The 23790-nt window shown below is 44.6% G+C and overlaps 1 protein-coding gene across 1 annotated transcript in view; it reads right to left on the bottom strand.

Annotated features, from left to right (window-relative positions):
* Positions 1–7141: 7141 nt before the first annotated feature.
* The window catches only part of RPA3 (replication protein A3), a 42038-nt gene continuing 25389 nt past the window's right edge, over positions 7142–23790 (bottom strand). The window contains exons 3-4 of the mRNA XM_078663709.1: positions 9110–9218; positions 7142–7852 (exon numbers count right to left, since the gene is read on the bottom strand). Of these exons, the coding sequence (XP_078519835.1) occupies positions 7770–7852; positions 9110–9218 (192 nt within the window). The 3' untranslated portion in view covers positions 7142–7769. The remainder of the gene's footprint in view (positions 7853–9109; positions 9219–23790) is intronic.

Here is a 23790-nt window from a genome sequence, read left to right as displayed (position 1 = left end):
GGACTTTGCTGTGTCCGTATCTTTTTTAATGCTCTGAAGGGCCTCATCCACATGCTTTCCGAAAAGCATCTCTCCGTCGAATGGTAAGTCCAAGATTTTGTTCTGTACCTCCTGGCGAAACCAGGTCACCCGCAACCAGCCCCGACGCCATAGCACAGCTGATCCAGCCAGCGCACGAAAGGCAGTGGATGCGATGTCCATAGCGCAATCTATCACTTCTGATGAAGACCTCTCTCCTTCCACCAAATCTTTCTTGGCCTCATCCCTTGTAGATTCCGGAAGCTGTTCCACAAAAGGGGACAGGTCGCACCACATCTGGCGATCATACCTGCCGAGAATGGCAAGGGCATTAGCAGCACGGACAAGGAGACTAGCCATAGAGGAGAATCTTTTACCCACATTGTCCAATCGCCGTCCTTCTTTATCCGGAGGTGTAGTAAGGGGCGCGGAAGGATTCTTCGATTTGCTCTGCGCTGCTTGAGAGATTACAGAATCCGGCTTAGGTTGCCCCAGAAGACAAGCTGGACTGCCATCCGGCGCTTTGCATTTCTTCTCAAGGCTGGGAAGAACAGGAATGACTGTCGCCGGATTTTGCATAATTTTAACTCCCTCCGACCATACATGTTCGATGATAGGAATAGATCGGACCGACCTCTTGAATGGTTCTTTAAAATCATATAGGAAGCAGTCTGACTCAACAGTCGTTATTGGCAGACCAAATCTGACAGCTGCCCTCTCCATGAGGTTGTGGAATCTCCCAATGTCAGCAGGCAGAGAAGTAGCAGTATCCTGCCCCGCCACATCTGGATCGTGCGCACCACTATCATCCTAGTCCAGATCGGGATCATGCGCAGGTTCCTCCTGGACACCATCATCAGAAGAGAGATCTACTACTTCGTGGACTTCCTCTCTGGGTTCCGGCTGCACAGCCCGTGGAACCACCATCTTTACTATGATTGCCGCAGCCGGAGGTCTAACAGGCGAAGGAGGGCGCTCCTGCTGTGGAACAGGTGGAGTGGGAAACCTGCTCCTGTAATCCTGCAGCATCAGTTGTAAGTCCGATATCAGCGACGATGGCATGGCCGCCATGTCTTGTCCTAAAGTTGGAGGAGGTGTGCTTTGTTGGACATATTGTTGTTCATATTATTCCTCAGTGTCCATATCCTGACATTTTACATTTAAGTCCGAGGGACTGTAAGCATCCCCATATGGATTCTCATCCTCCTCGTCAGACTCCTCATCAATCATAGTTGGGAGAAAGGACGTTAATCATCTAGGAGATGTCATCTCCAGCGTCATTTGCTGCTTGCGCACGGAAATATGCATTTTTTGAATCTTCGACGACCTCATCGATGGAGTCGTCGAAGGAACCGTCGACAGAAGTGGTCTTCGTCGACGGAGCTTTCATCGTCGACGGAACTTTTGTCGTCGGAACAATAGTCGACTGTGTCGTCGACGAACTCGTCGTCATCACCATTGCAGTCGCCGTCATAGTCTTCATCGTTGTAGCCGCCGTCGACACTACTCTCGTCGTCATGATAGTCGACATCGAGAATACAGCTATAGTCGACGAGCACGAAGGCACCTTAAACGTCGACGATGGTCCCAATGGAGTCGACGTCGACAGAGCTACCGTCGACGGAGCCACCATAGAAATCAAGGCTTTTTGACAAGACATCGTCGACGTACCTGCCGATTTTGTCGTCGACGGACGCTGCTTTTTATCCGGTTTCCCATCCTGCGAGTCAGCAGCCAGTTTCTTGCTCTCCTTCACTTTTAAAATTGGCTGTGAAGGAACAGAAACATCCTTTTTCATCTTTTTGGCTGTGTCCACCGCAGCAGCCTGTCCCAGCCTCTCCTTTTGACCTCGGTGAAGAGATTTGATGGGACTAGCCCTCTCAGACCTATCAGAGATCTTTTGTTGGGCTTTGACAGGGATTTCTGAAGAAGTAGAGGGAGGTGACCTACCCCTCTTTCTGGACCTCCTGGAAGATGAAGAGTCCTCCTCGTCCGAAGACAGCACTTCCTTCCGTGACTTCATCTTCTGTAGCCAAGTTAGTAATCGGCACTCCCTGTCTCTCAATGTCTTTGTAGAAAATGTCCTACAGATTTTACAATCTGTGGCCTTGTGGTCTGGATACAAGCAATAGATACAGTCTTCATGCTTGTCCTCCACAAAAAGTCTCTTTTTTGCACAGGTAGCACAGGCCCTGAACAAAGCCTTCTTTTCCTTGTCTGACATAATAATTTTCTGAAGTAAATTTGAAGAAGAATTGAAGTTGAAGAAAGAAAACTGAGCAGAGCTCAGTGGAGACTCCCTAGCTCAACGTGCGGTAGAAAATCTAAGGCTCTGAGGCTCTCTCAGGAAGGTTCTATGTGGTGAGGCTGTTCTGATTGGTTGTTGAGAAAAGTTTGGGCTCTTTTACACAAAGAGGGTGATATGCTACAAAATGAGATGAGGCCTAGGCCTGATTTCTCTTTTGTTTCTATGGTTATATTTTTTATTTACCGAGGCTCCCATTCCGATGACAGGGAATGATACAAAGCATGGGAATCTATGAAAGTTCCAATACTGGGGTAAATGATCATATCCCTTGAAAAAACAAATACATGACCAACTGGAAAAGAGAACTCAGAGGAAACATGCTCTAAGACTTGGGCATCAATATGCAAGTCCTCCATATGTTTACAGGACAAACAAAATGCATATAAAATAATGACAGGGAGAAACTTTGCCCAACAAGGTTCAGAGCGTTGTGCGAAAAGGGTATGAAGGGAAACCGGTACCTTAGTCCACAGGATGTGGACGTACATAAACAATCTAACTCGCAAAAGATTCTGTCCCACATAATATGCCTAGAACTCCTGCCTCTTAGCCCTCCTTGGTGAAGTTGCTTCGTACACCCTTTGCATTTTATATCTTACATGTGTTTTAATTCTAAATGTACTTTTTCTTGCACTTATGTACTGGTGACCATGATAGCATCTTTGCAACGTAACCCCCCTTTTTAGAAATCCTATTTTTACCCTTTTTTAAATTTGTATCTATTTGCTCTGCTTTTGTAAAGGATTTTAAGTAATCATACAATAAAAAATGTGTTGTTACTGTCCCACATAAAAGCAATCACAGGGATAGTGTTACCACTTTTCCATACAGTCCTGTTATTTGGAGACACAGGAGAAAGTCTTTCTATCCACTCACAACCCCAAATGAAAAACAAATCACTCACCAATTATTGGCTGCTAGACTAGCAGCAGCACGTTTGGAAACTTTAGACACCTGCTCGCTCCCCTGTACACCAGTGAAGGATGTACGACCGTGATTCATCATTAATGAGACTGCACAGGTTCTAGAAAGTTTGACTGCCATTCAAAATGCATGCAAAGGAATGGGGTGCTTGTGAGGGATGGAAGAGGCTGCCACAATGACTGAGCTTTTGTGCCACTCAGCAACATGTGAATGTTCTTTACCATCTCAAAGCTTGAGGGGGGAATATCCTCCCTTGAACATGAATGGAGACTGCAATGTACCAACAGAAAAAAGTGTTAGCTCCTATGTAAGTGAAGATCAGCAAGCATAAACTGATGGAGTGCTCAATTGGCTCCTTTTCTACAATTCCTTCAGGGCTGGTGTGTGCATTGGAGCGGAGAGCAGATAGTATTCTAATTTGCAACTAGGTTCGCACACCCACAAATCCAGAACACCTGCTGCTGTATGGATGCTTCTCTGCAAGCTGCTGCCTTGTGAGAAAAACTGTCTATTTATAAAAAACTTCCCACTGAAAGAAAAAAGGTTAAAGTAATGTTGTAGTTTTGTGAAAGTGTCAGTTGAAACGTAATCTTTTAAACTACAAAAAGACACAAAAAACAGTAAAATTCACCAATTAAATTAACAGAAGTAGCTATAACCCAAAGCCCGCCATGTACAGGCCAAAGGGTCGTGGTATTCTTACTTTGCTCTCTATATGTTTTTAGAGCTCTTTTATCAGGACAGGGGACAGAGTCCCTAAATGGCTTCTTAAACATCTTTAATGTGGATGGCATCAAATCTAATCCAGTCTAATCTTTTGATCTGCTGAGTTTGCAGATCCTCTGCACTAGGAAACATACTCCTACCTTAATTTTATTTTAAACTTTTCAACATATTTACTCCAAAACACAAAAAGCAATTTTTCTGGTGAATATTCCGCTTTTTGCCAAGCTTGGTGTTAATTCTGTTCAGTCGCTTTGCTGCAAATGTATTTAAAAGTTCTATAGGAAATTGCATGGGGAAAACAGGTTTTGTGACACTCACCCCCCTTTTTTGGGGTTGCAGCCTACCAAACAGCACAGCTATCTGGTTTGCTAAAGAAATCTTGGGGTCTTTCAGAAAGATGACATAGGAATGCATTCCGCCTGTTGATTACCAATGCCTTCGTAACTCACAGTGATTGCTTTCTATTTGCGATAGGCTTTCTAGATTCAGTTTGCCCCTCCTAAAGCTTGTTTACTGCATTCTTCCACAAACTCCCTTTAAGGACTTTAAACCTTGTTGTTATTTTGTTACATTAGCTGTGCATTCAAAGACCGAGGTCAAATGTCTGGCACCGTCTTCTGAGGGCGCTCATTTACTTTCTTACTCCGACTTCAAAGTGAGAGTATTTATATAACAATCTTGCTGGATACTGGAGGTAGGAACACTATTTTCTCTGAAACACAACATTTAAATGAACTGTGTACGTATTTCAGAATATATCTGAATTGGGAAGACAAATGAAGCACTTTTTTGTTATATCTGAAGTGTGTTGGAAACTAATACATTAATATGATCAAAACAAACCATTACACTAGGTGATGCAATTTCCACACATTTTTGTTTGTGCACTGTACAGTTATTAGTAAAACTGCATGTCTGTGCAAATGTTATTGTCATTTCAATTGAAAAACGGTTGTCTGTAATGGCAGTGCGCTACCATACCATGCACACTCCACACCACTCTACCCTGTACCACTCTTCGCCAATCTACACCACACCAATCTACTCTACACCACTCTACGGCTCTGCACTCTACGTCAACACACTGCACGCCACTCTAATCTACACAGCACTCTACACCACTTTATGCTACGCCATTACAGTCCATGCCGTTCTAAGCAACTGCACTCTACTCTCCAACCCCCACTTCACTCTACTCTGAAACAATCTACTCTGCACAACTGCACACTACTATACTCTCCTCCACTGAACTCTACGCCAATCTACTCTGCACTACTCCACTCTGCCACTGCACTCACTCACAGCACCACTGCATACTATGCAACTCGACTCTGCGCCACTCTGCTGCACCACTCCTCTGCACCAATCCACTCTACTATGCACCACTCATATACCACTGCATTCTAAGACGTTGCATTATACACCCCTAAATTCAATGCCAGTGCACTCTGCAACACTCTACGCCAATGCACTCTGAACCATTCCCCTCTAATCTATGCCACTCCACATTATGCATATCCAAAACACAACTCTGCTACTCCACTGTACAACACACTATTCACCATACCACTCTATGTAAATCCATGCAAGTCTTCCTTATGTCCCTAACTTTTAGCCATGCTGGTGTACCACATGGCTAAAACACGCTGGAAAAACCAAAAGCTCTTGCATAGGCGAGACCTATAGGCTTTGCTAATGCTTGTGAAATATAAGCAAGTTGTGTGTATGATCTGATCCCATCCCATTTACATGTATAGACATTCTAGAGAGACATCTATTAGTAGTACTATAGCATATTCTTGCAAGAAACTGGTAAAAAGATCCCCAATTGCATATATATTTCCAAAAGCATTACAATAGGGTAGGCCAATTCATGTTGCTTTCTAAAAAACACCAAATTTTATTTTTCACCGTTAACACCTCATAATTGGTATGAAGTCATTTCTGAACCTTCTCCACCATTGTCTACCCTTATTATTATTCTCAGGTCTCCTACTTTCCCTCCATGAATTTCTCAAGCTTTGAGATAGTTCCTCATCTATCTTGTAGGTGCTCAGCGTCTAGTAATATTTATCAACAGCATGGAGCACTATGTCAACATATATGTAACTCACCAAGCATAACGTCATTACCGTGAATTACAGGTAGTGGTATATGCTAAAGCACAGAACATGTACATCACATAATCTAGTAAATGTGGTTTACAACAAAATTCTGGTGAGGTTTACAAAGCACTTTTTTGTTATCCACTCCATTCCCTCCGCTCTACTACTCTTTCTGTTGCCCCTTCCCTCCCACCCCACTCCTGTTGTCCACACCCTCCCGCCATAGGAAAAAATAGCACTAGGACACCGCCAGCTCCGGCTGCTTCCTAGCACATTTGTTCTAAAACGTTATTTACTTGTGGTGTAGACCATGTTTTCCCCCAGTGTTTGAAATAACCAACTGATCTCACATTGGCAAGACCTTTTGGCTTTGCCAATGCTGGTTTCCTTTGACCCCACTCAGATTGACCAGAAACTTTCCAGGAAGGAGCAGAGGCGGGTGAAACCTGTTTTTGGAAGAATTTGTCAAGATTCTTCAAACAGTGCCAAAGTTGCTAGCAAACCATTAAATCTATTTTCTATGAAAGAGTGGTCCTGACTACAACTACTCAGTGGCAACTGCCATTGGGTAATAAATATTTACTACACACACACAAACTTTAGGGCCAAAAATCTTAGGTGGTCCAATGGCGAGCAGATCTGAAACAATACTGCTATTCTACTGTTAAATATTTTGTATCAAAGCTACATGATGACAAAAACAAGAAAATAAATTAGAACAAAAAAGTGTAGATTTAGACAGTTACAGATAAAGCATACCTTTTTGCTGCAACCACTTCTAAAAGGGAATTAAAATTGGAAATGTACAGCACAGAAAGAACGAGGTTCATAAACACATGACACTTATTGAGAAAAACCTTTGTGGCTGAACACTCAAGTAGGTTCAATGATGTTATGTTGAAGCTTAGTTGGTCCCCGAATAATGCCAGGTACTGAAATACAAGCAAAGGCTAAATGAATATTAACAACTCTTCCTGTAACTAAAATATTCCGTCAATCAATAGGTTTGTGCTGAATAATAAAAAAGGGACTACTTTAATATAAATATTGTTTTATTTAAAAAAAAGAAAAAAAACACACGCAGTGTGCTGATCCACATTTCTTTATATGAACAAAAGAAACAAAATCTACTTCTTAATAAGGTGTAGCTAATACTCTAAAACACAAGGACTGAAGTAAGGAAAATACAACCCCTATTCAGCTTGCACTTCCAATAACCTAACTGATAATGTCCTTGATGAAAACGAAGTTCCTGAAGTGCATGAAATGAGAGTAAAGATGTTAGGTGGGGATATTTGCAAAACCACATTATGCCAGTGCCTCTCATGTAAGCATGCACTGAACATCGTAAAGTACTGTAACAGAGGTCTACTTTTAAGCAAACATAGCTAGGTGGCAGCTGGAGCAAAAAACTGGGGGTATGTATAAATTCCTACAAAACAGTTCACCAATCTGGTGAGCGTTATTATGGAAATAGGCAATTGTACACAAGCATTGCGTGAATGCAACCCACTAAACAAAACTAACATTTCTGCCACTTTGGAATGACATGAAAAGGCTCTCTTTGGGGGAAAACAACAACTAGATCAGAATCTTCTCAGGACAAAAAGAAAGACAGACTCAATCCCATTAATCGGCAGCCTTTACAGTTTAAGATATTTTTTAGGACTACTGCTGCAACACACAAATCATTCACTTCGCACGACCCCAAATGGAAAGTACTGAGGAAACTCGTGGATAATTTTTAGTGCTTCATCGTAAAGTGCAAGATCTGTGGGGGAAAAAAGGGATATGTAAGATTTACAACAAATCTTTAAATGATACATAGTTGTAGTCAAACAAAGCAGATCACTGAAAACGCGTGCAAGCAAAAGGCATTTGCTAATGTATTTAAGTAGTTTATTTGCTAAGAGGTAATCCGAAATCACAACCAGAAAAGGACAAGGAGCTATTGCATCTCTAAACGGTGTCGTCTTTGAAGCAGAGGAACCTTGTGATGATTACAAATACTAACGGCAAGCAAGATGTTGTGCTTTCAGATGCTTAATTCTGATTGAAGATGCAGTTCTTGTCAGGAAGCATTGCAAATCTGCCCCATAGTCAACACTTCCCACAGAGTTCCTACCCAGTTCAAACATATATGCTTTGTATTAACAAAAGCATGCAATGGAGAAGCACGGAACTCCATCCTTGCACCCTCATGCCTCCTTTGGGAGGCATCTGGTCCACCCATCTAGGTTCTGACAAGGTTAATTCATACCAGATGTGCGAAGTCCCACTGGTCTGGAGCAGTTTTGCATTTCCAAATAATGACCTTTTCCAATCTATTACCATTCAACAAGTGATCACAAATCTACGCTTGGCACACCTCAAAACAGATATTGGAGAAGGAGGATCATCAAGAGTTAAATAAAACACCCGCTGATCAATCTGCATTAATCTATCGTCTTTTAATGTAACTCCCAAAATGTTCAGAGAGGGTGCTGCACATGTTAATTGCCATCCCTGGGGCAGCATGTAGTAGGTAATCAAACGTTTGCATAGGTCCTATGAAGACCTAGGTCTCAATCCAAGGAACACATTGGAAAATGTGAAAATGAAAACCTGGAGAATTAAAAAAAAGTGTTCATGAACTGCACAAAGGTAAAGTATCTTTCACCTTTGTTTATAGAACCAATATAAATAATTTGACATGTGCATCATTTATGTTCTGGAAAATACAGTGGTGAAAAATCATTGGTAAACAAACTACAGAACTGGACAAATGAACCCTATAAGGGTTTTAATAATAAATATATATATATATATATATATATATATATATATATATATATATATATATATATATATATATATATATATATATATAGGAGGTAGCTTAAACCAGATACAAGAGGTCAATACAAAGATGGCAATAAACAAGGTCAATTAATTACAGTGGCAGAAATAAAAGTGTCAAACCTCTGGCACTTGACGGCCCGTCAATGCCCAAAGCTGCTGAGCATTCTCAAAATAAGTTTGCGCTTACCAAAAGCTGCTGTTTCTTCCCGAAAAGGAATATAAGACATGCCCATGACGGTTGCTTTGGGGGTAACTCTTCCCACTACTTCAATGACTCCAGAGAGCTCTTCATCTAGCTGTAAAACATTAAGAAATTGTATTAGTGCCTCATGTGTAAACTAAATACACAACTTATTTCCATGTCATCTACAAGTTGAAGGGGACTTTGTAGGCGGACCCCACCTAGTCAGTACACTTCGCCCACAATATTCAAGTAATAAACTTTGCAGGCCACTCACCGTGAGTTACACATTTACTCAATCCGCTGTAGTTTTAGATGAATAAATCACTAAGTTTAGCGTTCTATCATATTGTGTGTGGTGTTACAAATAATCAGTACATTTATTAGGCCAGCTAACCAGTAGATCTTACTGGAAATATATAAGTAGAGGTTATTTTGTACTATTCAAAAATTATTCATTCGAAAAATACTTCCATTTCATCAGCCATTTGTAATATTTAAATAGATTTCCTTGAACGAAGTATGGACATGAATTTTACCTTGGGATCACAGTGAATTTAAGTAAATGAGTACTTCTAGTGATACTGCTGTGTTGAAATTTAACAGACGGTTGTCTAACCCCTTCGCTGCTAGAGTGCTAAGCCTTTTTTGGGCTATTTGGGGTAGTTTGCGCTTAGGCCCCTGTAACTTTGTGAACACATAAGGTATCCATGCCAAAATTACATCCTTTTCTTCCAACATCACGGGGTTTCTAAAGGTACAAAGGGTATGTGGATTCCCCTGGAGGAGACCCAGAAATTAGCCAAAATACATCTAAAATTATGTTTTTGGACAAAAAGAGGAAAGAAAATGCTGCAAATAAAAGCATCTGTTTTGTTCCCCCTGCAAATGGTATCAACAAATGGTTTGTGGGGCTGCAATCCCCATTTTGCAGCTTTCAGAGACTGACAGACTTTTGTCAGAAAACCAACGTTTTTTGTTTGTTCTTTAACACAGTTTTTGCATTTTACTGGGACATAGCTAGGCTTTCCTGTTTTCAGTTTCTATTTTTGGTAAATTCTGGTGGTGTTTTGTCAGTGATTTCAATACCTGAAAAAAAAAAAAAAACAGTGCTCTTCAGTGATTACTAATTTTCGCGCCATACAAAACGACTGAAACTGTGTTTTTCCGGTGTTTATGGAACACTTTGCTTTTATTATTGCTGGCTTTCTTCATTGATACATGGCATATAGACAGTTTACGTACGTGTATATGAAGTCCAAATACATATTTACAAGTCCAATTTATTGTAGTAGACCATACAATATTTCTTCAGTGATTCTTTAGTCATTCGCGCTCTCTCTTTCCTTCCCATGTACACTTTTATTTGTGAAAACACCCTCTCAACATTGGCACTTGAGACTGGCAACGCCAAAACAGCCAGTACACAATTTGCCAACTCTGGCCACTGACGTAGCTTTGCATGCCAGTACTGGTGCACCTCAAGGTTGACATTCTCTGGGACAGGTTCTGCAACATATGCGTTGAACTGGGTGCAGATGCCCTCAGAGGTATTAAAGCGGTCAAAAATGAAGCGGTACTTTGCAAAGTCCGGAGAAAATTCCCCTTTACGGAATGGATCTAACACTTGTGCAGAGTACCAAAGTGAGGCTTCATGGACTTCAAATGCCATGGTTGGTGAAGGGACATTTCTATGCATCATAGCTAGCCATTTCTCATGCATGGTAAAATAACATTTCCTGAATTGGTCTTCAACACTTCTTTGCTTACCAAGTGGCAAGCATTCCAACAGGGAACATGTTGCAGTGCCAAAGTCACAAAAAGTGTCGCCTAGCCTACTCTTGAGGAGATGTTTGACATCTACACCAATTATACTGAAAACTTGGTAGACAAGGGTGTTTTCTGACTCTAGTTTTTTGATTATGTCCACTACAGCAGTCATGTTTTCCTGTAAAAATCTAAGGATGCAGTACAGTGTACTTTTTTTGACATCGCTATCAATATGCACCCGAAGATACTCACATTTCTTGCCTTTTGCATCATCACTAAGCAAAAATTCCGTAAGCGGTCGCCACATAGATAAAATTGCATTCACGGCCTCTAGGACTGAGAACCACCGACTAAATGACAGTTGGGATTACTCTTTCTTTGCTGCCACACAAAACACAAAATGAGAAATATTTGCGTTTGAGTTCCCGCGCATAACGAAACAGTGCGCCTGAATGGACTACCAAAATCAATAGCATTCTTCATTAGCTCAGAAGATTGTAATGCTGCTTTCAGCATACCATCTAGCAAGTGGCAAGGATCTCTCACAGGGAAACACTTCAGCTCAGGCATTGCTTTTGACAGGTCATCACATAACTTTTTCATATACGTAGCTGAATCGCTGCAAATACAGACAATATCACTCCAATCTTTGTTAAACTTGGTAAGAATTCTCTGCAGCAGCATTCCAAGTGACACTGCGTTGTATGTTTCCAGTACATCTAGATCTGCCATGATGGTACGTCTGTACCATCCATTTTTTGCATCACAAAATGTGATTAGCACTGCCACTGCTGGGTCGCCACGCATCTCTGGGGTTTCATCAATGGTAACAGAGATCTTTACATTAGGTATTTCTCATACATTTGTGTTGCTTTTGGTAATGTTTTGCATGCTGGTGCATGCCTGTGGAACAGATTCCCAATTGGTCCATCGGCTTGATGTAAGCTGGTTCCAGATTGCACTATGGCACGTACAAATTCATGTGCCACATCCTTTTCTTCCTCACGTTTTCTTTTGAAGCGGGTCATTGTCTCTGCAAGAGACATCTGGCATAGGCTGTCGCTATTAGGTGGCTCTTTCAATTTCAAGTGAGTCTTGGTGACAAGATGTTCAGCAATTCGGCTTGCAGTCTTCCCAGTTACTATTGGGACAGTCACTCTGCAAAACCTGCAAATAAACATCTTTTGTCCACGCACTTCTTCAACCATGAAATCTTTGTTTTCCAGCACATAGTCTTCTGCTGTCTTTATTCTGCGGGGCATGTTGTTCTGCACACACTAGATCAATAAAAATAAAAAAAACACTTAGAAACCCGTTGCGTTCTGTTGAGAAAATAAAGAGAAAGACAATATTTTCATGGTCAGGTGACTGCTGTGCAAACAGGGAAGAGCGGACTTGTGTTGCAATGAGTAACAGAAACAACAAGTACTGGTCACGGGAGCTAATAGGCTAAAAGCACCCCAGGGCATTGGCGTGAGGTCTTGATGTCTGTAAGGTTAAGTCAGCACTTTTGGAAATTTGCCTGCAAAGGGAGGCTCTGTGCAAGGCACACCTCTTGAACTGCGTGGTACAGAGAGACGTTTTTGGAATTGCAGGTTTTGTGACATCTTCAGGTAGGAGTAATTTATGAGAGATTTCTGGGGGTGTTGGGCGTTGTAGAAAAGGTAGGCACTTTATATAGTTCATTTAGAATCAATGTGTTGTCATTTGAAGAAAGTGAGAGCTGGGTGACATGTTCATGGTTTTGGGCACTTCTCACAAATCACATAGTATGATGGCATGGCTCTGAGTAAAGCTAGGCTGGTTTTCACTGCTGTTTTTTTCTCCTCTGAGATTTATATAGTGCGAACTTGACCTGAAGATTTTGGTGCGCTTCATGTGAGCACCTGTTGCTTTACACAAGGTCACATGCATTTTTGTTAGGGACGGGTAGATTACGTGGTTTGCCCAGATTCACAGGATGTTGAGCGTCATTGCCACACACCACCAGCCATCAGTGCATACACCCACCAGGCACACACACCACCAGCCGGCAGTGCACACTTCGACCAGGCACACACACCACCAGCCATCAGTGCACACATCAATTGTTAACGCATCCACAATTAACTAATGTAGCAATCGCAGTATGGTGTTGCAATATTTAGAAATGCCAATAGCTCAAACTTAATTAATGCGAGACCTATTGCATTGCAAATGCTTGTTTAGAGTGAATTGCAGAGAAAGGCTGACCAACATTAAAATAAAGTTTTCTTGCTAACGATCTCCTGTCTATATTTACAGCTGCAAGCAATTCAGAAAAACAATAGAAATCTTTAAATAGAACGTGGTTATCGGTGTAGCAGATTTTGGAAAATGTTAATAACAGTGTTACACTGACAGTCACGTTTACTGTAGGACTGATTTGTATACCTGGATATATTTTAATAATGTCTTTTATTGTTATGTATCTGCTTTCAAATAAAATGACAAAACAAAAAGATATTGGCAATTGGACATGGAATGTTGTATTCGTACCTTAATGTTAGTATTCAGCTCATCACAAAAAAAAGATTTAATCATCCCTTTATATATTTTTGCCCTTTATAAAACACCATTTTCAATTGACAAACACACATGCCTTCTCCTCTTTGAAATTATTTTGCGCCAAGTTAATTGCAATAATCTGACACCCCCAGGCATTGCAAGTGCTATTCTCATCGAGATGAAAGCAGTTCTGGGGGATATAAATGTATATAAATATATTTATATATATCGCTGAGCCTGTTTGTAGCAGCTGCTGCTTCAGATCGTGGTGGGAGGTTACGTGATCTGCCCGAATCTCCGGATGTTGAGCCCACCTCCAGACTCGAACCCGGTTCCCTAGTTAGCAGCTCTGGCTGTTACTCCACCGTAGCTTGCCCTCTCTTTAACACTCTCAAGTCACTTCTCGCCGTTCTCCCTTCTCGTTCTCCCTCCCCAACTCTTTAATTATCTCTCCCCTCCCACCCCCCCCCCCCAACACGCACACATTCCGGCCCACAAACAGCCTGTGTGTGGCCCCTTGTACCAGAGATTATATACTGCAGCGAGCGACGAGCTGATGGCAGAGACAGTAACGTGGCTTCGACACTGAAGTGCGCAAATATTGTGTATTTGTGAGTGCGCTGTGTGTGGTGATGAGTGCGAGGGAGTTATTGTAAGCATGCGGCCTCTTTACCCGGCGCCCACCCCACTTTAGCCAGGCAAGGGGGGGCCTTGCTCACGGGCCGATTTAAGCAATGGAATCATAGGAGAAGGCAATGGGATAGGGTTATAAAGTCCGTTCCAAGTTGAGCGGTCTAGGTTGGACAAAGGCCTAAAGGTTTAAAAAGAAAATGTGCCCGCTGTAAATATGTTCCGTTATGTTATGTTAGACTCATTTATTAGGCGCACAGATGCTCCAGCGAAGGAGCGTCCTGGCGCCCGCCAAGGTAGCAACACAGCACAACAAAACAAGACGGGGCAAACAGAAAAACTAAGGAAACAAGAAGGTTTTTACAGCTCGCCGAAAAGAGAGCAGATCCCTGAGGGCACGAATCTCAAGGGGAAGGGAATTCCACAACACTGCGGCGCGCACTTGAAATGAACGGCCGCCGGCCCGGCAGCGCTTGAACCGGGGGACGACAGCGAGTTCCAAGTCCGAGGATCTTAAGGCACGCCCCGGGACATAGCGGGACAAAAGGTTGGAAAGAATCAAGTCAGGGGATCCCTTGATGATCTTATAAGCAACACAAAGGACCTTAAACTGGATCCTTCGAGCAATCGGTAGCCAATGCAGCGCGCGCAAGGTATTAGTTGTGGGACAGAATCTCGGCAGGCCCAGGACAGCTCTCGCCGCTGCGTTCTGTACGCGCTGCAGGCGGGTGATTTCAGCCTGATTTAGGCCCAATAATAGGGCGCTGGCATAATCAAGCCGAGAGATCACTGTTGCCTGGATCACGAGTTGCCTGGTGGTCGCATCAAAAAAATTTAATACGGGTCGTAATCCACGCAAGATGCCAAAGCAGCAGGCCGCCGTGCGCTTGGTATGGCAGTCAAAGGTGAGAGTTGGATCGAGCCACACCCCAAGGTTTTTTAGCTCAGCGACTGGAGTAGGCGTAGGGCCCAAATCCGATGGCCACCACCTGTCTCCCCAGAGTTCCGTATGCTTGCCAAAGATCATAACCTCCGTCTTACTTGCGTTCAGCTGGAGACAGTTGGAGGTCATCCAGCTGGCGACCGCCCGAAGTCCATTCTGGAATCTGGGGGCATCCACATCCGCATCCCCGCTGATTGTAACCGCTAACTGGGTGTCATCGGCATATGACACCATGGTCATACCCCAATGCCTGACAACCTCAGCCAGCGGTCTCACGTATAGATTGAATAGCGTGGGACTCCGCGAGGAGCCCTGGGGGACCCCCAGATCCAGAGGATGGAATTGGGACTGATGGGGCGGAACGGTCACGCAAAAGGAACGGTTGGCAAGGAAAGATCGGAACCACTGGAGAGCAGGGCCGGTGACACCAGCTTCCTCCAGGCGCAGCAGAAGGATCGGGTGGGACACGGTGTCAAAGGCGGCGCTCAGATCTAATAGCACCAGCGCTGCCGTTTGACCCGCATCAAGCACGGAGCGCAGATGCTCCACCATATAGAGTAGAGCTGTCTCCGTGCTATGCCCTACACGAAATCCATTCTGCGTGCTGTCTAAGATGTTAGCCAGTAGAAGATGGTCTGAGAGGACAGAGTTGACATGCGCCTCCGCAACTTTAGCAGGCCACGGGAGAAGAGAGATTGGGCGGTAATTTTCAGGTTTCCCAGCATCCAGAGTTGTTTCTTAAGGATGGGCATAACTACCGCCTGTTTCCACTTCACTGGGACCACACCGGATGCTAAAGAGATGTTAATCAAAGAGCAAACCGGTGAGAGACCATTAGATGGTAGGTCTCTAAACAAGGCCGGCCGTAGAGGATCAGCTGGAGACCCTGACTTGACCTGTTGGGCCAGCTTACCAAAGCTTTCCGATGTTAAACTCGGGAAGGAATGTAACACATCCAGGGTAAGGGGCTTAAAGGGTCTACCGACAGAGGGTACGACCGTAGGAAAGGCTCTATAGATGGCATGGACCTTTTCCAAAAAGAAAGCCGCCAAAGTTTCACAGTGGGAGATGGAACCCTGGTGAGTCGCAATCATTTTTTTGACGATAAGGTCTTTCAGGGCTTTAAAAATAGTTTTGGAGGGGTTAGTACTGGTACGAAATTGTAGGGCGTAATAAGCCGCGCGGGTTCTGCACACTGCTCGATGGTAAAGTTTTACAGCGGCCAAATACCAAACTTTTTTATCGCTATCATAAGCTTTGCGCCAAACCCGCTCGGCACGTCTACAGGTGTTTTTAAGCACCCGCAGCGAATCATCTTACCAAGGACTCGGGTCCCTTGACCCACACTTACACGAGACTATCGGAATAAGGGAGTCTAGGGCCCTGGTAACCCACTCACAAAAGCGGTCGTAGCCCGCATCCACTGTATCAACTGAGCCTAGCGGGTCAGAGGATAGAAGATGGAAAAAATCCTCAAATTTTAATTTATTCCAACACCGTCTAGGAATAGAGCAGACTGCAGGTTTGCGGTGCGGCTCATGCAGTGGACAACTGGATACGCACCAGCTAGTGATCAGTCCAAGCCAGAGGGGAGGGGGTAAGGATACTGGCTTCTGCTAAATTAGTGAAAAAAGAGTCTAAGATGTGGCCACCTGCATGGGTGGGCTGCAACACCAACTGAACTAACTGGAGCGCCTCAAGATCGGCAACAGAGCTGTGTACCGCAGGTATAGACAAATTATCATAATGGAGATTTAAATCTCCGAGAATGGAAAAATTGGAGCAGCCTGCTGCCAACGAGCAGATAGCATCTGGGAGGGCCTCTCTGAAAGCCACGTCGCTACCAGGGGGACGATAAATCAAAAGGCCCGAGAAAGCAAGATTGGGCGTAACTGAGATTTTAAACAGCGCGCTTTCACAGCCAGTGATTTTTTGCCCTTGCCAGACACACGGGTAGCAAGACTTGACCGCAAGCGCTCTTCCCCCTCCTCTAGAAGCTCGGTTGAGAGTATAAACAGAGTACTCAGGCGGGAAGGCCAAGTTAATCACAGCCGTGTCGGTCTCCTGTAACCAGGACTCCGTCACACAGAAGACATCCGGCGACTCCTTACCTATCAGGTCGAAGATGTCTTGGTGGTGTTTTACCATTGACCTGACATTCAGGTTCCATATACTGAAAGAAGGGCGGGAGCGGGTTACAGCAGCAACCAAAGCGTTGCTTAAGCATGTAATGGGGGCGGAAAGGGCAAACATCCCGCAGGTAAACGAATAAGGTCCACACAGCGGCACTACCCGTGGAGCATCACAGCTCCTGTTACAATGCCCAATGGCAAGTAGGGCATCCCTTGAATAGTACAGCATAATGATACCGATAGTGACCAGCGGAGAGGGCCAGGGTCCTGCCGCGTCCAACACGTCCAGGCGCAGACGGGCAGGACTCTGGCCCGACTCCGGCCACGCTAAGGCCCGCCCGCTGCGCGATCCCGCTGCGCTAAGGGAGGAGCTTTAAATAGGCGTCCCTCGCTGACTCCTGCGCACTAAAGCGCACGTAGAAAGTGGCTCCTGAACAAACACCCACCCCGCTCCAAGATGGCGGCGACAATAGATCCCACCTCAAGACCCGGACCCGCCCAAGCGGCGGTGCTGTACCGATTATGGTGCAGGTGAGGGGGGATTTTTAAAAACAGGGAATACAAACCCAAGATGAAATTAAATACAATAAAGGGATTTTAAAAGCAATTTCAGTAAATAGGCGCGAAGCGCTCCTGCAGCAATGCGCTACCTTGACAGAACGAGGCTACAATGGGACTCGCCTTAAATAGGCGTCCCTTGCTGACTCCTGCGCACTAAAGCGCACGTAGAAAGTGGCTCCTGAACAAACACCCACCCCGCTCCAAGATGGCGGCGACAATAGATCCCACCTCAAGACCCGGACCCGCCCAAGCGGCGGTGCTGTACCGATTATGGTGCAGGTGAGGGGGATTTTTAAAAACAGGGAATACAAACCCAAGATGAAATTAAATACAATAAAGGGATTTTAAAAGCAATTTCAGTAAATAGGCGCGAAGCGCTCCTGCAGCAATGCGCTACCTTGACGCAGTTGTAAATATTAATGTTCTTATGTGGACACTATTATTGCCTACAGGACTCCCATCCAGCAAGTGTGCAAATCTAAATGGGACCAATTGAGGCATTTGTCAGTGTCTTTTTTTCATCTCTGTTCTGGGGGACTAAGGGCGGTTTGTCATCATTTATGCTGATAAGTACCCTTTGGTTTTCCATTTGTAATACCATTTCTTCCATGTCGCAAAAGTTCATCAGACTTTAACTTTACTCTACCCCGTTCTTTATTATAGGTCGAATTCATTGCTATACACCATTTTAAAGACTGAGGATGATAAACTTGCTGCTTGTTTCCTTCTTTTAGGTCTTAGCATCAAGGTAGCAGACATACCAAGGGTGGTTCCTTAATAACCGCACCCCTGCACTTTATCGTTGAGTCACCAGACCGCCAGAGAGAATGCCCACCCCCACGTTAGCCATTGCAAGCATTTAAGCCTCATTATGTAAATGGTCTTTTTAACGAACTGTGAAGTAATGGGGCACGGCCGCAGGCTAACAAACAGCAGATCTTATCAGCTCCTCTCCACCACCGCATGAAACAATATTGCGCCTCTTTCACCGATGCCCACCCCACGTTAGCCAGGCAGGGGGCCTTTGCTCACGGGCCGATTTAAACAGTAGAATCTTGATTAGAACAAACAAGCATGCCGCCTCTTTACCCGGCGCACACCCGGAAATAACTAGAATCTCTCCAATATTGTAGAACGCCCCAAAAATGTGATCTACAATTCACGTAGGTCAGTTCTCCCACAGGTCGATCTTGTCAAACGTCTGGGCTGTAATTCAAGCCACTTATCTCCAAAATTGATTAAGGCTCCTAGCTATGATACTACATTCAGCGTCAAGATCGTTATTTTAAAATTTATGACCAGATTACTCCAGCCCTATCGGGGCTTTTTTATTTACTTTGAAGGTCAAACTTGCATTTCTCACCTTTCAGACCATCATTCCTTTACTCTGAACTAAAGATACACGGTGGTACTAACATTTTTCACTCTATCTCTTTCAAACCCCCTCTCTTTAGCTCTTTATTTTGCAGCTTTACATAGCGCCAACTCGACCCAAAAGTATTGGAGCGCTTTACATGAGCACCAATTACATTACACAGGGGCACATTCATTTTTATAGCCACTGGGAGGTTACGTGATCTGCCCGAATCTCCGGATGTTGAGCCCACCTCCAGACTCGAACCCGGTTCCCTAGTTAGCAGCTTTGGCTGTTACTCCACCGTAGCTTGCCCTCTCTTTAACACTCAAGTCACTTCTCGCCATTCTCCCTGCTCGTTCTCCCTCCCCAACTCTTTTTAATTATCTCCCCCCCCCCCAACACACACACATTCCGGCCCACAAACAGAGCCTGTGTGTGGCCCCTTGTACCAGAGATTATATACTGCAGCGAGCGACGAGCTGACGGCAGAGACATCAACGTGGCTTCGACACTGAAGTGCGCAAATATTGACAAAAAATGTCTGCAGGAGTTATGACTGTGGGCCGAGTCCAAGCACAATCAGAAACCGTGTGATTGGGTGTGTGTTGATGAACGTGAGAGGCTGTGTCTATTTGTGAGTGCGCTGTGTGTGGTGATGAGTGCGAGGCATCACAATTAAAACTACAAGCATGCGGCCTCCTTACCCGGCGCCCACCCCACGTTAGCCAGGCAGGGGGGCCCTTGCTCACGGGCCGATTTAGCAATGGCATCACAATTAAAACTACAAGCATGCGGCCTCCTTACCCGGCGCCCACCCCACGTTAGCCAGGCAGGGGGGCCTTGCTCACGGGCTGATTTAGTAATGGCATCACAATTAACACTACAAGCATGCGGCCTCCTTACCCGGCGCCCACCCCACGTTAGCCAGGCAGGGGGGGGGCCTTGCTCACGGGCCTATTTAGTAATGGCATCAGAATTCAAGTACAAGCATGCCGCCTCTTTACCCGGCGCCCACCCCACAGGCGCCGGGTAACACTCCCAACATTTACCTTGGCTGGTTCACCTAGGCCTTGGAACACTGGCAGTCTTCGTCTGGTCGTTGTCTCCTCGTCAAGGTTGCCCGAACTGTAGTGAGGTGTGCGAGACCACACAAACTTGGACAGTATTTAGAATGGTACCTGGCAACACCCAACAACCTTGCCAACCAATGTGTCTCCCCGCTTTTAATGGGGGTGACGCACCTTCTGGGCTGCTTCCTTCTTGTACCTTAATTGCAGTTTGGTCTGCAATGCTTTGGCTCCATCAAGTGGGCAAGTGGTGCAACTGCAATGAAAATCAGTGACACTCGGTTTAAACAGAGTCAGCTGATTTTCATTCGGTAGTGTTTTTTCGTTCAGAGTCGGTTTTAACCGAATTCCGGACAGCCTAGACATGGCCTATTTTTGCTATGTTTTGTGCTTTCAACCATCTTCCAGTAAATGGTAGAAATGGGTATGAAACCAACAATGGATCCTTGGAAAGCTATACATTTTAGAAAAGTAGACAATTCTGAATTCAGCAAGGGGTCATTTGTGTAGATCCTTCAAGGTTTCTTTATAGAAACTAACAGTAGGAAAAAGGAAAAATTGCAAAGGAGTTGAAAAGAAAGCCATTTGTGCCAACATTTTCACCTGTAACAACTTCTAAGTATGCCAGATGTTTGAAAGCAATATACCGTTACATCCGCTGGACCTTTCTTGTTGTGGGGATATATAGGACTTGTAGGTTCACCAAGAACCCGACGAACCCAGAGCCAATAACTGAGCAGCGTCTTGCTTCAGATGCCTCCTATGTATCTGAAAATTACCTAGTTTTGTAAGAGGGGTCACATGAGATTTTGGTTCCGGCCTGAATGGCCATCTAGGGAAACCTACCAAACCCACACATTTCTGAAAACTAGAGACCCGGGGGGAGTTCAGGGAGGTATGGCTTGTGTGGATCCACTTACGTTTCCTTACCCACAATCCCCTGCAAACCTCAAATTGGGGAGAAAAGAAAAATCAAATGCTTCTCAAATTTCTGTGTGGAAAAGTTGTAGGATCACCGGGCTGACACAAATTTCCTAACACCCAGCATTCCCCCAGGTTTCCCGATAAAATTGTACCTTACTCGTGTGGGTGGGTCAAGTACCCGCGACAGGGAAGGGCCCAAAACGTATTGTGGAAACTTCAAAATTACCCAACATAAAACAACCTGTTTTGCAGTGGGGGGTGGAACCTGGGTTTTGGCCCAGGGCTCGCGGCCATCTAGGGAAACCTACCAAACCCACACATTTCTGAAAACTAGACATCCTGGGGAGTCCAGTGAGGTATGACTTCCGTGGATCCCCCAACGTTTCTCTACCCGGAATCCCCTGCAAACTCAAATTAAATAATAAATCGCTTTTTCCACACATTTGTGTGGGAGATCCCTGTGCCGGCACAAATGTCCTACCACCCAGTGTTCCCCTTGTTTTCTCAAGTAAAATGATACCTCACTTGTGTGGGTGGCCTAAAGGCCTGTGACTTCGAAGAGACAAAACCCTGAGGATTAAAAGGATAGCACTGCAAATTCTAAACGCTACATTTAAAAAATGTATGTTTTTAGCGGATTCTGCATTGGACAGCCACCGAGGCATCATTTTACTCTGTAGATCAAGAGGAACGCTACGTATTAGGACAATTGTGCCAGCACAGTGATCCCATACAAAATGTGTGGGCAAAGTGCTTTTTCAGCTAAATTTAAGGTTTCCAGGGGATTCTGGGTAGGAAAGTGTTCGGGGATCCACGCAAGTCATACTTCACTAGACTCCCCAGGGTGTCTAGTTTTCAGAAATGTGCGAGTTTGGCAAGTTTCCCAAGAAGGCTGCGAACCCCAGGCCAAAAAAACAGGCGTCCCACGCAAAACCAGGTAGTTTTACGATAGGTCATTTTGGGCCATTTCCTGTTGCAGCCACTAGGTCTACCTACACAAGGGAGGCACTGCTTTTATCAGGAGACCTGGGGGAATGCTAGGTGGTAGGAAATTAGTGTCAGCCCGGTGATCCCACAACTTTCCCACACAGAAAAGTTAAGAAAATTTGATTTTTTAAATCGAGCTAAATTTGAAGTTTGCAGGGGATTCTGGATAGGGAATCGTTGGGGGATCCACACAAGCCATACCTCACTGGACTTCCCAGGGTGTCTAGTTTTCAGAAATGTGTGGGTTTGGTAGGTTTCCCTAGAGGACTGCTGAGCCTGCGGCCAAAAACCCATGTGCCACCCCCTTGCAAAACCAGGTCGTGTTGTGATAGGTAATTTTGATGTCTTCACAGTATGTTTGGGGCCCCTGCTTATCCCAGGTATTTGACCCACCAACACAAGTGAGGTACCATTTTTATCGGGAGACTTCGGAGACTTTGGATAATGCGGGGTGGGTGGATGTTTGTGGTCACACACAGATTCCAGAACTTTCCGTCACAGAAATGTGGAGAAAATGTTTTTTTTGTTGTTTTGTTTTACAAGGTTTGAGGTTTGCAAGGGAATCTGGGTAACAGAAAATGGTAAGAGCCACACAAGTCACCCCATCCTGGATTTCCCTGGTTGTCTAGTTTTAAAAAATGTAAAGGTTTGCTAGGTTTCCCTAGGTGCCGGCACAGCTAGTGTTCAAATCTACAGCTAGGCACTAGGGGTCAGTTTTCACTGTAAAATTGTGGTGTGTCCACGTTGCGTTTTGAGCCGTTTCCCGTCAGGGGTACTATGCCTACCCATACAAGTGAGGAATAATTTTTATCTGAATACTTTGGAGAATGTTGGGTGGGTGGAATTTTGTGGGTCCATGCAGATTCCAGAACTTTCCATGTGTTTTTTTGGACACATTTTGAGGTTTGCAAGGGAGTCGGAGTAAAAGAACCTGGTGAGTGCCACATAAGTCACCCCAGCCTGGATTCCCTTGGGTGTCTAGTTTTCAAAATATATAGGCTTGCTTCATTTCCCTAGGTGCAGGATGCGCTAGGACCCACAATTCACAGGTTGGCACATTCCGAAAAAAAGTCAGTGCCTAGTGGGCTTTCTGCCGCTCTGGGGAGGGGGAAATCTGGGGCTATTACCCCGACATGCCCCCGAGGGGGGCAGAAAACTGTGGCTATTCTTTTGGGAGGTGGGAGTATTGGGGGGTAGATAAGGTGCTATTGCACCATGTGCCTCCCAGGGAGGGGCAGAAAGACTAGCATTTTTTGGGGGCAGCCCACCCCAACCTATATATTTAAAAATAATTTTAAAAAAGGGCTTGCGCTTAGTGGGTCTTCTGCCCCCATCTGGGGGGTAAGAAATCCCTCTGGTGCCTGCCCCCGAGGGATTTCTAGTGCCATGTGATCCGACGGCTGGAGGCCACCCTACGCACATGAGCACTGGTGCGCCGGACGGCCCCCGGCCATCCAACGCACCGAAGGGGCTAAGCAAGAGCAGCTAATGGAGAGAGTTTTTCTGTTATACAACAAAACAATTCCTTTAATGTCTTATTAATCAAAAAGCAACCTTGAAGATTATGCAAACTTAGTGAGATTTCTACTAAACTACTGCTTGGCGCATTTACAAACAAGAACTTAAGAGATTATAAATCTAGCTCCTCAACGCTCATGCTTAATATTTTCCCAATCACATTTCCAACTTTGATGGATACAAATAAATATTCCACATCATGATGTACCAGATGGTTCTTCTGCATCTTCTCAGCTACCTTCATAGCTCTGTCCAATGTAGCCATCTTCAAA

The sequence above is a fragment of the Lissotriton helveticus genome, chromosome 10, assembly GCF_964261635.1.
Source record: "Lissotriton helveticus chromosome 10, aLisHel1.1, whole genome shotgun sequence".
In the NCBI taxonomy this organism is placed as follows: domain Eukaryota; kingdom Metazoa; phylum Chordata; class Amphibia; order Caudata; family Salamandridae; genus Lissotriton; species Lissotriton helveticus.
Note: the sequence above shows the minus strand (reverse complement) of the source record. Positions and strands in the feature narration are given on the sequence as shown.